Source organism: Oncorhynchus kisutch, linkage group LG9 (genome assembly GCF_002021735.2).
Source record: "Oncorhynchus kisutch isolate 150728-3 linkage group LG9, Okis_V2, whole genome shotgun sequence".
In the NCBI taxonomy this organism is placed as follows: Eukaryota; Metazoa; Chordata; class Actinopteri; order Salmoniformes; family Salmonidae; genus Oncorhynchus; species Oncorhynchus kisutch.
The window spans coordinates 10,568,145-10,582,004 of record NC_034182.2 but is presented as its reverse complement, the minus strand read 5'-3'; the positions used below and the strand labels follow the sequence as shown (position 1 = coordinate 10,582,004).

At 44.0% G+C, this 13,860-nt stretch overlaps 1 protein-coding gene across 1 annotated transcript in view; it reads left to right on the top strand.

The window, feature by feature from the left end:
* sox5 (SRY-box transcription factor 5) overlaps nucleotides 1–4,112 on the top strand; it is a 64,279-nt gene extending 60,167 nt beyond the window's left edge. Inside the window, exon 10 of the mRNA XM_031832734.1 lies at nucleotides 246–4,112. Within this exon, the coding sequence (XP_031688594.1) occupies nucleotides 246–537 (292 nt within the window). The 3' untranslated portion in view covers nucleotides 538–4,112. The remainder of the gene's footprint in view (nucleotides 1–245) is intronic.
* Nucleotides 4,113–13,860: the final 9,748 nt, after the last annotated feature.

Sequence of the window (13,860 nt, the reverse complement as noted above, 5' to 3'; positions counted from 1 at the left end):
ATAAAGTATTTCCTCATAAGGAGTTTTCCCTTACCGTTGTGTAACTTCTCTTTGTGGTCTGAGTTTACTATAAAGCACGTTGTGTTGACTGTAAAAAGAGCTGTATGAATGCTGTATGAATGCTGTATGAATGCTGTATGAATGCTGTATGAATGCATCTGATGGATTTAGTTTTATTCATCCAGATTTCTACATTATATTGTGTTATTAAACTGTACTAACTGTTGTGTTGTGGTTTTCTCCAGACAACAGGCCCAGCTGCCCTTGTCCTCGGCGGGCGTGGTGTACCCAGGTGCCCTCGCCATGGCAGGCTTGCCCTCCCCCCAGATGCCCTCGGAGCACTCCTCACTGTCCAGTAGCCCCGAGCCCGTCGCCCCACCCCTCCAGACCCCCTACCATCCCAGCCTCAAGGGAGAAGAGACCCGAGTCAAACAGGAGGCGCTGCGATTGGACGACAGCAACGGTGATGCGTACGACGACTTTGATTATGAGGACGAGGAGGGAGATTATGGAAGCGATAACGACAACCACCAATAATCTGGAATCAGAGCCAATCAGAATCAGATACCCAGCTTCTTGCTGCAAACACCCCCGTCCGTCCACCAATCCTGAGAGACTATCCGTCCCTTATATCCAATCACATTCAATGTCACAAACCTCGCCCTCCTTTACCACTTAACCAACAAGGACTCTGGGACCTCAGAGCCAAGCCCCTCCCATTGGAATCTCGATACCAGCAACCGACCAATCAAATCAAGCACAGGACCTGTCACTCACACTGACTGTTACACAGACTGGAGTCTAGGAGGAGGCGAGTTGATTGCCGTGACTTCTGCTGAGTACTACACAGTACTACAGTGGACTAACAAAGTACTACGAAGTACTACAGAGTACTAGAGTATTACTGCTGTGTACGCCATAGAGGCAAGATGAGATACACATTATGTCATGAGTAAGCTACTATATGAGGAGAAAACACAGAAAATCAACCTTTTAGACCAGTTTGACTTCAAAGAGACATTTTTTTTTTTTTAACAGCAGGCCTGTCAGTTGATTAAAGATACACTTTAAAATGGCCGACCTGCTTGTTTATGAAAGAGACACTTTTAAAACAGCTTTTTTTTTCTTGGTTCTATGATATTCTCACTCAGGTACACGGTGCCAACAAGTGGCTTGTGAATGTGATTTGTTGTTTTTGTGCTACAGTTTTAATAATAGATACAAAATATACATTTTTCCCTTTTCATTGTAAAGCACCTGACAGAAGTCAAAGCAAAACTTTTTATTTAGAATTATTCTTCTTTCTTCAACTCTGCGGTGTACTGTCAGCAGATATCCTCCCTCTGTGTGTGTGACTCCCCTTATGAGAGTCAAAATGGGAAAGTCCAGTCAGGGCCACCGCCATGTGTTGGACAGTGAGGGCCGGCTCACTTCAGGGGACTGTGGGGGGGACCTCAGTCTCTCATCATGGGTCATCTTGGACAGTACTGTGTAATGAGACAATCTCCCACCATCCCTCTTCTCTCCTTTTACAGTCTCGTTCTTTGACCCTTTCTTTGGCTTTCCTATTTATTCTGATCATGAGGACTTTGTGTCTTTGGAAGGTACAAACAAGGGTTTATTTTAGATATGAAACACCCCCTTGTATGTGTGTGAGAGTGTGTGTAAGCAAACTCGCTGTGCGTGTGTGTGTGTTTAGTCTGTGTGAGCTGGTTTAGTCATCACTAGACACTAGATCCCAGAACTCTGTCCCTTTCCAAGACAAACAGAAACACTGGAGTTTCCCCTGTGAGCCCCCAGTACTTCAGTATCCTGGTGTATAGAGACAGAGAAAGCCCTATTCCTGGTTACAGAGACAGAGAAAGCCCTATGACTCTCTTGTACACTCACACACACACACACACATCCCCAAGCCCCAGTTCCCCAATCGAAACCCCACAACAACTCTACTCCGCTGCCAACTGATCCAGCCAGCACCACAAGCCAACAACTCTTACCCACAACCCAAACCCTCTCGTAATACTCCCAACTGATATCACACAAAATGGGTGTGTATTTTGTTATAGAAGATTGGTGTGTTCCTGCGGGCTTCTACTGGTAGTTTTGAGTATTTGCTGTCTGTCCCCGTTCTGTCCCTCTCTCTGAGAGTCCCCCTCTATGTCCCCCTGTCTGTCTGACTCTGTCCCCGTCCGTGTCCCCACGTCATTCTGCTGTTCTTATTGGGAGGAGCTGATCGTTATATCAGTGTTTCCTTTGTATTTCAATACTGTATTTTATTATTTTTATTCAAACTGCCTCTAGTGTAATAATATTATTAACAATAATTATAATGATGGTCAGCGTTTCTTTCAATTTGAGTAAGTTATGTACAGTATAATTTATTTTGGCCTCTTATTGGGTTTATTACGACCCATATGAAACTTCTTCGGTCAATGAAGCATTATTATATTTAGCTGGTTTAGAGTATTTACATCTAATGTTGTCCTTTTACTTTTTACTTTATTTGCCAATTTGCATATTCTTTGGTTTCTGTTTTTATCTGTTCTGTTGGTTTAGTATTAATCCTATATGGACGCTGGGTGAGGAAGAGGAGCGACACGGACGGCAGCTGTCGCTCTTCGCCAAGGAGACTGGACTTTCTATTCACTAACTCTCTCCCCATCTGCGTCCCTCAGCTTGACAACGTAACCCTTTTATGTCCAAACCCACTTCTAAAAGCACTCAGACACTCTGTGTGGTCAGAGAAAAGAAGGTGATTTTTGTTTGTTTGTAATGGTTCATGTATAATGTGAAGTTTCTTCTACTTTCTTTCTTTTTATGAAGATAAAAGAAAACGGTTATATTATTCTGTTTCCTCTGAACAAAGGAGCGAGGCTCTCGTTTACTAGGGTTGCTATGTCACCTGAGATGCCGTGGAACATCGTTGAGGCTGGCGGACACAGAGACACACAGACACAGCAGACTCACAAATGATTAGCAGAAACAGTTGTGCAAAATTCGAATAACACGATCAGGATTTTGATCAAATTAGGACATGATCAGAACACACACACACACACACATTTGCGACCCATAGGAAAATCAGTGTTTACTTTGCCTATTCCACAATGTTCTACAGCATAACCTGACATTCAGTAAGTAATGACCTGTCATATCTATGTGACTCCAGAACTCTGGGGACTTTACTTTGTTTTAGCTCCACACTATGACCTAGCCATTAGCCATGTCCACTCACTCTACAGGTGTGCTGCCAGATAGTGACCCAGCCCAGTCATGCTTGCTGTAGATGTTTACTCTTACACAATCAATCACAACCATGCCTATTGCCAGATAGTGAGCCTCGCAGTCAATCATACTTGGCCATATAGACAACCTCACAATCAGGCCACGGTGAGACCTAACGCTGGAGAAATGGTGTCCTGTATTCTGGCTGGAAGCTGTAGGTTAGATTAGTAGGCTAGACAGCGTGGGGAAAAGGAGGGGTTTACAAGTTCAATCATCCCAGCTTGCTAGGTCTGCCACATACTGAGGTATTATACTGTACTTAGGGCCAGGAGTTTTGTGACCTGACCAGGACAAACATTGAGCTCTAGTTATACTAATGAATAGAGTCCAACGTTTTTCATGAGCAGGTTGACAGGATGATAGGCCCTGGTGATGTTGGGTGATACAGCGACGATGGTGACCATGATCGCGATGAAGATAATGATGATAATAATAATGAAGACAATCAAATGTCACGAGTGGAGCTCAAAACAAAGTCAGAGTTAGTCAAAAAAAAGAAACATGTATCTGACCATCTCAACTTGACAAATGGAGAAAGATAATTATGTACATATAACATAGAGTTATAGATTTATATTTTGTTCATAACACAGTGTAATATAAGTTGTATATTTCTTTTTCTCTTTTATTGATGTTATTCATGCTACAATAAAAGCAGGAGTTGATGTACTCTTACAAAAAAAAAGAAGAAAAATGACAAATAAACGAAGGAAACAACAAAAAAAGAGAGGCCGTGGGCTTGCCATGCACCATCTGTTCCGAGTTCACTTTTTTCAGTATTATTGCCAGTCGAGGCTTTAATAAAAACAGCGATGTGTTCTGTAATGCTCCAATGGTCCTTGTGAGTTCTTTACAATGCACCTACACACACACACTGGTATACACTAGTATGAACAAAGGCTAGAGTAGATACCCCACACACTTTTCAATGCTAATTTGAAAGTTTTAACCCGGGGGCTTTCGACATTCTTTCATCACTTTACTCTGCACTTGCAGGTTACTGGATGTATGTGCTGTACTTCTAAACTAAACATCGGCACTATATCCAGAGTACTGTACCTATTTGCAGCTGCACTATATCCAGAGTACTGTACCTATTTGCAGAGTACTGTACCTATTTGCAGCTGCACTATATCCAGAATACTGTACCTATTTGCAGCTGCACTATATCCAGAATACTGTACCTATTTGCAGCTGCACTATATCCAGAATACTGTACCTATTTGCAGCTGCACTATATCCAGAATACTGTACCTATTTGCAGCTGCACTATATCCAGAATACTGTACCTATTTGCAGCTGCACTATATCCAGAATACTGTACCTATTTGCAGCTGCACTATATCCAGAATACTGTACCTATTTGCATCTGAATGCAAATGATAAATGATAAAGATGTCTCAGCACTTTGTCTCCTCTCTGGAAACATAGTAAGGTGAAAGCAGTATGGTGGCAGTGACGTAAAGTACTTAAGTAAAAAATACTTGAAAGTACTAGGTATCTATACTTTACTATTTATATTTTTGACTACTTTTACATCACTACATTCCTTAAGAAAATATTGTACTTTTTACACCCTACATTTTCCTTGACACCCAAAAGTACTCGTTACATTTTGAATGCTTAGCAGGACAGGAAAATGGTCCAATTCACACATTTATAAACAGAACATCCCTGGTCATCCCTACTGCCTCTTATTTGGTGGACTCACCTACCAGTATGGAAGCCTACCAGTATGGTGGAAGTCTACCTGGTATTTACTTTCGTCTTTCACATCAGTGAAGCCCTTTTAGACGACAGAGATAAACTCAAGATACATGAAGCACGAACACTACATTTTTTCCCCATGACCCGTTGCCCTATCAAAGCCCAGAAACAAACCCTATCGCCATGGAACCCGTGTCGTGTGTTTCCCAGCGATTCAATCAGTTTCATAATGACATATTAATTATGCGCCAGGCACCTTATTCCCCACCTATCAGAAGGCCAGCTGTGAGGTGTAGAATCTAATTACAGCCAGTTAAACACCTTATAACCTAATTATCAACAACAAGAGAGATGAGAGAGAAGACATCTTGCGACATCTTAACTCAATTTAAACAGAACAATGATGTGCGGAATTCAATCCGTATTGCCGAAATGTTGCAGAAGATCTGCATTACAGCTTGATTGAAAGGCAACGTTCCCGCGTTCGTGTCGGCTCAATGGGAAATGACCTTTGCCCTTTGTCTGAGAGACGTGGAAGGATCTGATTTAGTTGTTATTTTAAAAGCTTTCTATATTACTTGTGTCGTTCAGATTCATGTGGGGTTTAAGGGAAGTTGAAGCGTTCTCTTTAAAGGGTTAAACAAGGACTGTCACTCTCTATTAAATGCTAAAAAGCTGTCCCACATACATGCCCATATTGTCTCACAATCACTCTGTGTACTTCACCGAACAGTCAGACATAAAAACAGTTTCATGCACAGAGTTGATTTTAGGTGGCTTTGCTAATTACTTTGCCAATTAACGAAGCATTACAAAACCTTTCAACGCAATTAAGAGCTGTGTTGGGGCAAATTGAGAATTCCTAAGTAAAGGAGTGGTTGTTGTTTGGGGGCAATCTGAATTTTAGATTTCTAGCCTGGAGGAGAGCCTGAGAAAGGGTTTATATGTGAATAGTTTAGGAGAGGAGAGGTTTTTCATTTATTATTGTCAGCAACACAGTAAAGTACACCTTTAAGCTGTTCTGTAGGAAATAAATTGAGTTTTATTTTAATTTGAAAGCTATCCACTGGCTATTTTAACCGAACTATCTGTATAGACAAAAGGATAATAATTATTCCAGTAGGCACATAATATTTACATACAGTAAGCACTTCTTTGTTTTACTGAATATTGGCGGTTCTTTAAAATGACACTATCAGTTATTCTCTCTGATCTTATTGCTTTTACAACTAGAGTTTCTCTTCCAACATTACGATGAAAAAGCTATTTTCAGATGTGGAGAACTGTGTCTGTGTGCTTGAGTAGTAGCGTGTGTGTGTGTGTGTGTGTGTGTGTGTGTGTGTGTGTGTGTGTGTGTGTGTGTGTGTGTGTGTGTGTGTGTGTGTGTGTGTGTGTGTGTGTGTGTGTGTGTGTGTGTGTGTGTGTGTGTGTGTGTGTGTGTGTGTGTGTGTGTGTATGTGTGTGTGTGTGTGTGTGTAAGCCTGATTGTGTGTGTGATTGTGTACGCAACGACAAATGTTCATTTAGAGAGGGTCGCTGCTGCGACAGCTCGGTGAAATGTGCAGATTTGAACCGTCCGTGGGTGTTTCTGAAATTGAGTGAAAACGATGTCACATGAATGATTTAAAGTAGGTAATAGGATGTGATGTGGTGCTGAGCCGGCAGCTAAGCTGAGTTTAAGACGCGCTGCGTTAATGTATTCATGAGGAGGAGGGATTAGTGAAGAGAGAGCAGTAGCTGAGTGCAGCACAGTAGCCCGGGCCAAACGCACAGGCCCACAGACACAGCTAAATACACCGACACAGGCAGGCCCAGAGACGCAGAGATACTGTGTCTGTGCACGTTTTGGTTTTCACCATAGCACTACACCGGTGATTCCAATAACTAACGTTGATGATTTCATTCAGCTCGGGCAAAAACCAAAATTGGCAGGCCCACAGACAGCTAACACAGACAAGCACAGGCAAACACAGGCCCACAGACAGCTAACAGACAAGCACAGGCAAACACAGGCCCACAGACAGCTAACACAGACAAGCACAGGCAAACACAAGCCCACAGACAGCTAACACAGACAAGCACAGGCAAACACAGGCCCACAGACAGCTAATACAGACAAGCACAGCCAAACACAGGCCCACAGACAGCTAACACAGACAAGCACAGGCAAACACAGGCCCACAGACAGCTAACACAGACAAGCACAGGCAAACACAGGCCCACAGACAGCTAACACAGACAAGCACAGGCAAACACAGGCCCACAGACACAGCTAAACACAACTAACACAGACATAGGCCAAACACACAGGCCCACAGACAACTACTGAATACAGGCCATACTGAGAGAATGTTTGGCTACGTTTCTATGTGGAAAAAGACAGTCCAAAAGAGAGAGTGCATGGGCCTACTGTACCTCTGTACATGCTCATTTCATACCAGATGCCTGTACTGCAGGTCAAGAAACGTTGAATTTCTGACTGTCACATGTTAATTTTGCCTTGGAAACCATTGACTCTGCACAGCATCACGAACACAAATCAGACGAATCACAAAGCTGTGTTGTCAACTGGCCAGGTCTGTCTGAGATGTGATGTCCTAGCATGACAGCAGGTCTGAGTGGCGTGTGTGTGCTGAGGGACAGGCATGGTACCCAGTACAGCAGTAAGGCCCCGCGGGCTGATCTCCAATCAGTACTGCTGACACGTCTTTCCTCTTACCCACCTCTCACACGTTCACTACTCACATTAAACATTCAACGACTTCATCATCAACAGCTGGCCTACTTTAGTTTTCACCACTCACTGTCTCTCTCCCTTTCCTTTCATTCACATGGAACCCCCCCCCCCCCCCCCCCCCCACTCTCTCGCTCTCTGTCTGTCTGTCTCAATTTGCCCCAACTCAGCTCCTTCTCCCTTCTCCCCCTGTCTACCTCTGAGAAGATCCCCCTCCTTGTCCTCTCTGTCTGTAAAAGGAGTACCCCGATTGACCTCTGTCTTCCACTCTGCATTAGATTGAATGGCTGCATCAATACGATGATCATAGATGAAAGCATGGGATGTTTTGTGTTTAATTGACAGACAGTCTGGCTATCTGGAACTGTTGTAGTTGTTGGTGAACATGTATCTGATCCAGTTCCGGAAACAGGCAATTCATTCTGATACGCCTACTGAACACTATTGCATTATTTTGTAGAGCCGTACAACTCTACCAAAAACTATCAGTCAACACCAGCAGGTCTGATTTTGTGTACAGTCGAATAATCCGTATTTAGAAAGAGACAATAATGTCCGTAGGCGATTCTCGCTATTTCATTTAATAAAATCACTTTTCTAAAAAACGGTTATTTTCTCTTCATCAACACCAGAATGCACACATGCTAATATTATGTTAATGCTATGTTAATTGGGAGAGTAGCTGTTAAGCAGCCCTGCTGTGAAGATGACTTGTGAGAAAATAGGTGGGGTCAGTCACAAGCTGTAAACCAGACTCCAACACAAATAAACAGAACCCCTCGGAGAGGACACGGCATCACCCATTGGACTGAGACAGAGGGGGAGGGCAGTGGTGGTCTGAAGGGGTGAGGGGATGGGGGGGTGGAGGACATAAAGAAATGTGAGGTAAGGTTTCAGATCCCAGTACATTGCCTATTGTGAGGGGGAGAGGGGTGAAGGGGACGGTGAGTAGGTGAGTGGGTGAAGGGGGTGAGGGAAATTGGGATGAGTAGAAATTATCTGGGAGGCAGTGAATACAATGTGTGAGCTTGCAGAGTTTGTCTGGCTCTCTAGGTGACAGTGTCTGCAGTGTAATGTGTGATAGGCCTGGCAGGGCTGTGTGTATTCGAAGCCTCTTTAATATTCTCTCCATGCCAGACTAGCCACAGGATGCCCCGCGAAACATCCCCTCCAGAGCCGCAATGACTGCCAGCAGCCCACCGCTGACCCCTTCAGGCCAGGAAACTGACACCCTGCTGGGGAGTCACAGAGCCAGACAGAAAGACGGTTGTTTGCATTTCTCAGGGGGGAATGCTCCAGTCCAGTGTTCATCTTTAATTTGTTCCCCTGGTCACCCTACACCCTCTTTCTTTTTTTTGCTTGAAGACGTGAGCCATTTCTGTGTTGTTGGTGTGCTTGTGCCGCACGCCACAACCAGTGTGACCCCTGGCCGTCCGTCTGACTCCTGGCGGTTGCCTTTGAACTGCTGTTTAGATTAACTTGATTTGATTCGTCCTTATCTAGTTATAAAGGACCTAAGAGGTTAAAGGGAAGGCAAAGCGCTCTCAGATATTTGTCATCTTCTCCTTTTAGTATCCTTCCTTTGCCTCCGTTATCACGATCCAGACCTACTGTGTTAGAAACACATCAATCCACTTCTGACAATATGTCTGTTCACTTAATCTCTCACACGAATCCTTCTTTTTCACCTATTCTTTGGAAATAACTTGAAATATAGGATTTTCACCGCTAATCTTCCCAGTAAAAATCCAGTCCATTCTAGTCTAGCTTGCTCTGGCTTTATTTGCATTCGTGACCTCTCTCCATAGTACTCAGCGACTGAAAGGGGATTGTTGGTTAAAACGTATGTTAGTGACAGCTGGTTACAGATAGAGAGGTTAGAGGGATTTCCTGGTCTGTCGAAAAAAAATACATCTAGGTGTGTTAGGGGCTAATGGCCTGTGTTAACATGAATTCATAGACCACACATTAGTACATCTCTTTGATGGATCTGGTGGGGGGATGAGAGGCCAGGGTCTGGGTGTAATAGCTAGAGTATGTGGGATATTCTGGATTTAAACTGATGTTCCCAGGATTATGCTGAGCGTTCCTGTATTTGGTGTAGGGATTTAGGCCTTTAACTCCTGTGACGCTAAGGAGGTATAGTAGGATAGGATTGTGTAATTGTTAAACGACATGTGTTCGGCATTTCAGCGTTCGGGAAGGTCTGGTTACACAGATGTTTGTGTGTGCCTGAGAGTGTGTTTGGGTAGACTTGTGGTTTGATGGTTGGACTGCAGACTGGCCCAGTGGTCTTCCTGTGGTTAGAGCCTTTACGAGGGCAGAGGGAAGCTGGAGAAGACTGACCACAACACACACATAGGCCTGTTATGGACTAGAATACATCTGCTGGAATGCGTCCCTTCTGCACCGTAGCCAATACATGATTTTTAAATTATATTTTATATTAAATATTTTAATGTATTTAAGTGTTTACAACATACGCACCCCCCCCCCCCCCCCCAACAAAAAAAAAATGCGGAAAAGAACAGTGAAGATAGAACATGCAGGCAAGGAACTTTCTCTTCAGTAAATTTAAAAAAAATCCTTATGGAGGTTGATTTGCACCTGTGTGCTTGGAGAACAAGAGTTGGAGCAGAGGAGTAAAGAAGTGTCCTTTGTGCGTGTATGCAGACAGACAGACAGACAGACAGACAGACAGACAGACAGACAGACAGACAGACAGACAGACAGACAGACAGACAGACAGACAGACAGACAGACAGACAGACAGACAGACAGACAGACAGACAGACAGACAGACAGACAGACAGACAGACAGACACCGTATTATGAGCTGGGGTCATTCTGAGCACACCAGTTAGCATGGTAGGAAGGAAGAGCATCTCTCTCTCTGCGTGTTATCTCACCAGCTTATGGATTACCATATTCCGCTCTAATGACGTCTCTCTCTTCTGCTCTCAACATTTTTCATTAAAACATTTCCAAATGTGAATATCACAATGAACACGCAGTGAGTGCATGTCAAATTTGAGTTAGGACATGTTGAACAGAGGAGGGAGGCGGAAGGGGGGGGGGGGTAATATCTGGGGCCATTCGTTTGGGATCAGGGGTTAACTATACCGAAGAGGATATGGAGAGTTTGGGACTACAACATATGAGTACACAGAGGCCTCTGGTAGTTGTATAAGTCCTGTGAAACAGTGTTTGTAAAAATTCCCTTATGGTGCTTAAGAAAATAATTGAATACTGTCGAGATAGAACCTTTGTCAAAAAATATAATATAATGTAAAGTTTGTTGGGCTATTGTTCGAGTGGAACCATTTATAGTTCAGATCCACAAGAAATTGTCAGAATGTTTTACTTATTATGTTTCATTCTCATCCGTCTGTCTGGCTGCTCAGACAGACATAATGTATCAAAATGCACCAGACATTCAGCAGTAATTGGTGTGTTTTGGGACTATTGCAAATAACAGTAATTATCAGAAATGACTTGTTCCATTGAAATAGTCAACATGTCATTTTGTGTTTGATTGCTGTGGTCAGATGGCAGTAGGAGCTGGGGATATACCAGCACTCTCTACCACTCATTTTACACACATTACTGCTCATTGTTTTCAGTTTTTCAGTCTATTTTGTTCTGAACTCTTAACATCGTGATATGAAATGTACTCATGAACGTTGTTTTAGTGCATCAAGCTGGCTGAGAGAGAGGAGTCAGTGCCCCTTTGTTAATGATAATGCAAACCACACACACAGACCAGGCACACACACATACATGCACACATACACACTCACCCATCATTTATGTTTTTACCCTTTGAAGTCCTCCAATATCAGGAAGCATTTACAATCTAATTACTACTTTCCTCTCATCCTCCTCTCCTCTTCTCTCCATCCATCGCTCCCAGCTGTGGCTCCACAGATTACTAGGAGGAATAAACCAACAAACCAGACAAACCAAGGAACGGGGAGAAACAGAGGAGAGGATGCGTGTTGACAGTTGGAATGTCTGCAGCTCCGCGGGTCACTGAGAGGGGCGTGTCCCTGGATACTGATCCACAGGCTGCAAGGGGTTCTGGGTAGGGTCCAAGACACGTCACACAACAACCTGTCTACCCACGGCCCACAGGGGGTGAGGAGGGTGAGGGGAAGGGAGGGCTTCCTTTCGGCTCCGGAGGCAAGCGTTCCGACAAGGCTGTTTCAACATGGGTTATAGAGGGACAGCAGGGGAGGGGGGGGGGGTCTTAGATGTTCAGCTCTGGGCTTTGAGAGTAGAGACCTCCTCAACCTTATATGTCTCCTTAACAAGCCTGGCAAAACTGTCTGTTTCACCCAGAGCTAGAAAGAAATCAAGGAGGGAGGGGGGGGGGGGGGGGGGGGGGGGAGTGTGAGAGAGAGAGACAAATTTTTCCCTCAGATTACACAGGTCCACAAAGAATTCGAAAACAATCCCAATTTGGATAAACTCCCATATCTACTGGGTGAAATACCACAGTGTGACATCACAGCAGCAAGATATGTGACCTGTTGCCACAAGAAAAGGGCAACTAGTGAAAAACAAATACCATTGTAAATACAACCCATATTTATGTTTATTTATTTCCCCCTTTGTACTTTAACTATTTGCACATCGTTACAACACTATATATAGACATAATATGACATTAGAAATGTCTTTGTTTTATTGGAACTTCTGTGAGTAATGTTTACTGATAATTTGTATTGTTTATTGTTCACTTTTGTTTATTATCTACTTCACTTGCTTTGGCAATGTTAACATAAACTCAGCAAAAAAAATAAATGTCCTCTCACTGTCAACTGCGCTTATTTTCAGCCAACTTAACATGTGTAATATTTGTATGAACATAACAAGATTCAACAACTGAGACATAAACTGAACAAGTTCCACAGACATGTGACAAACAGAAATGGAAATCATGCACATAACGAGCAGTATGGCTGGTGACATTGTCATGCGGGAGGGGCATGTCAGGATGAGCCTGCAGGAAGGGTACCATATGAGGGAGGAGGATGTCTTCCCTGTAACGCACAGCGTTGAGATTGCCTGCAGTGACAACAAGCTCAGTCCGATGATGCTGTGACACACCTCCCCAGACCATGACGGACCCTCCACATCCAAATAGATCCCGCTGCAGAGTACAGGCCTCGGTGTAAAGCTCATTCCTTCGAATATAAACACAAATCCGACCATCACCCCTTGTGAGACAAAACTGTGACTCGTCAGTGAGGAGCACTTTTTGCCAGTCCTGTCTGGTCCAGCGACGGTGGGTTTGTGCCCATAGGCGACGTTGTTGCCGGTGATGTCTGGTGAGGACCTGGTTCACCAACTACCTGCCTTACAACAGGCCTACAAGCCCTCAGTCCAGCCTCTCTATTGCGGACAGTCTGAGCACAAATTGTGCGTTCCTGGTGTAACTCGGGCAGTTGTTGTTGCCATCCTGTACCTTTCCCGCAGGTGTGATGTTCGGATGTACCGATCCTGTGCAGGTGTTGTTACACGTGGTCTGCCACTGCGACAATGATCAGCTGTCCGTCCTGTCTCCCTGTAGCGCTGTCTTAGGCGTCTCACAGTGCGGACATTGCAATTTATTGCCCTGGCCACATCTGCAGTCCTACTTCCTCCTTGCAGCATGCTTAGGTACGTTCACGCAGATGAGCAGGGACCCTGGGCATCTGTATTTAGTATGTTTTTCAGTCACTAGGAAGGCCTCTTTAGTGTCCTAAGTTTTCATAACTGTGACCTTAATTGCCTACCATCTGTAAGCTGTTAGTGTCTTAACGACCGTTCTACAGGTGCATGTTCATTAAGTTTGTTTTATTCACTGCTTTAGCACACTCTGCCAACCCGAATGTCCTAGCCGTGTCTGAATCCTGGCATAGGAAGACCACCAAAAACCCTGAAAATTTCATCCCAAACTATAACATTTTCTGACAGAACTGCCAAAGGGGGCGGAATTGCAATCTACTGCAGAGATAGCCTAAATAATTATGTCTTACTATCCAGGTCTGTGCCCAAACAATTTGAGATTCTACTTTTAAAAATCCACCTTTGCAGAAACAAGCCTCTCATCGTTGCCGCTTGCTATAGACCACCTTCTGCCCCCAGCT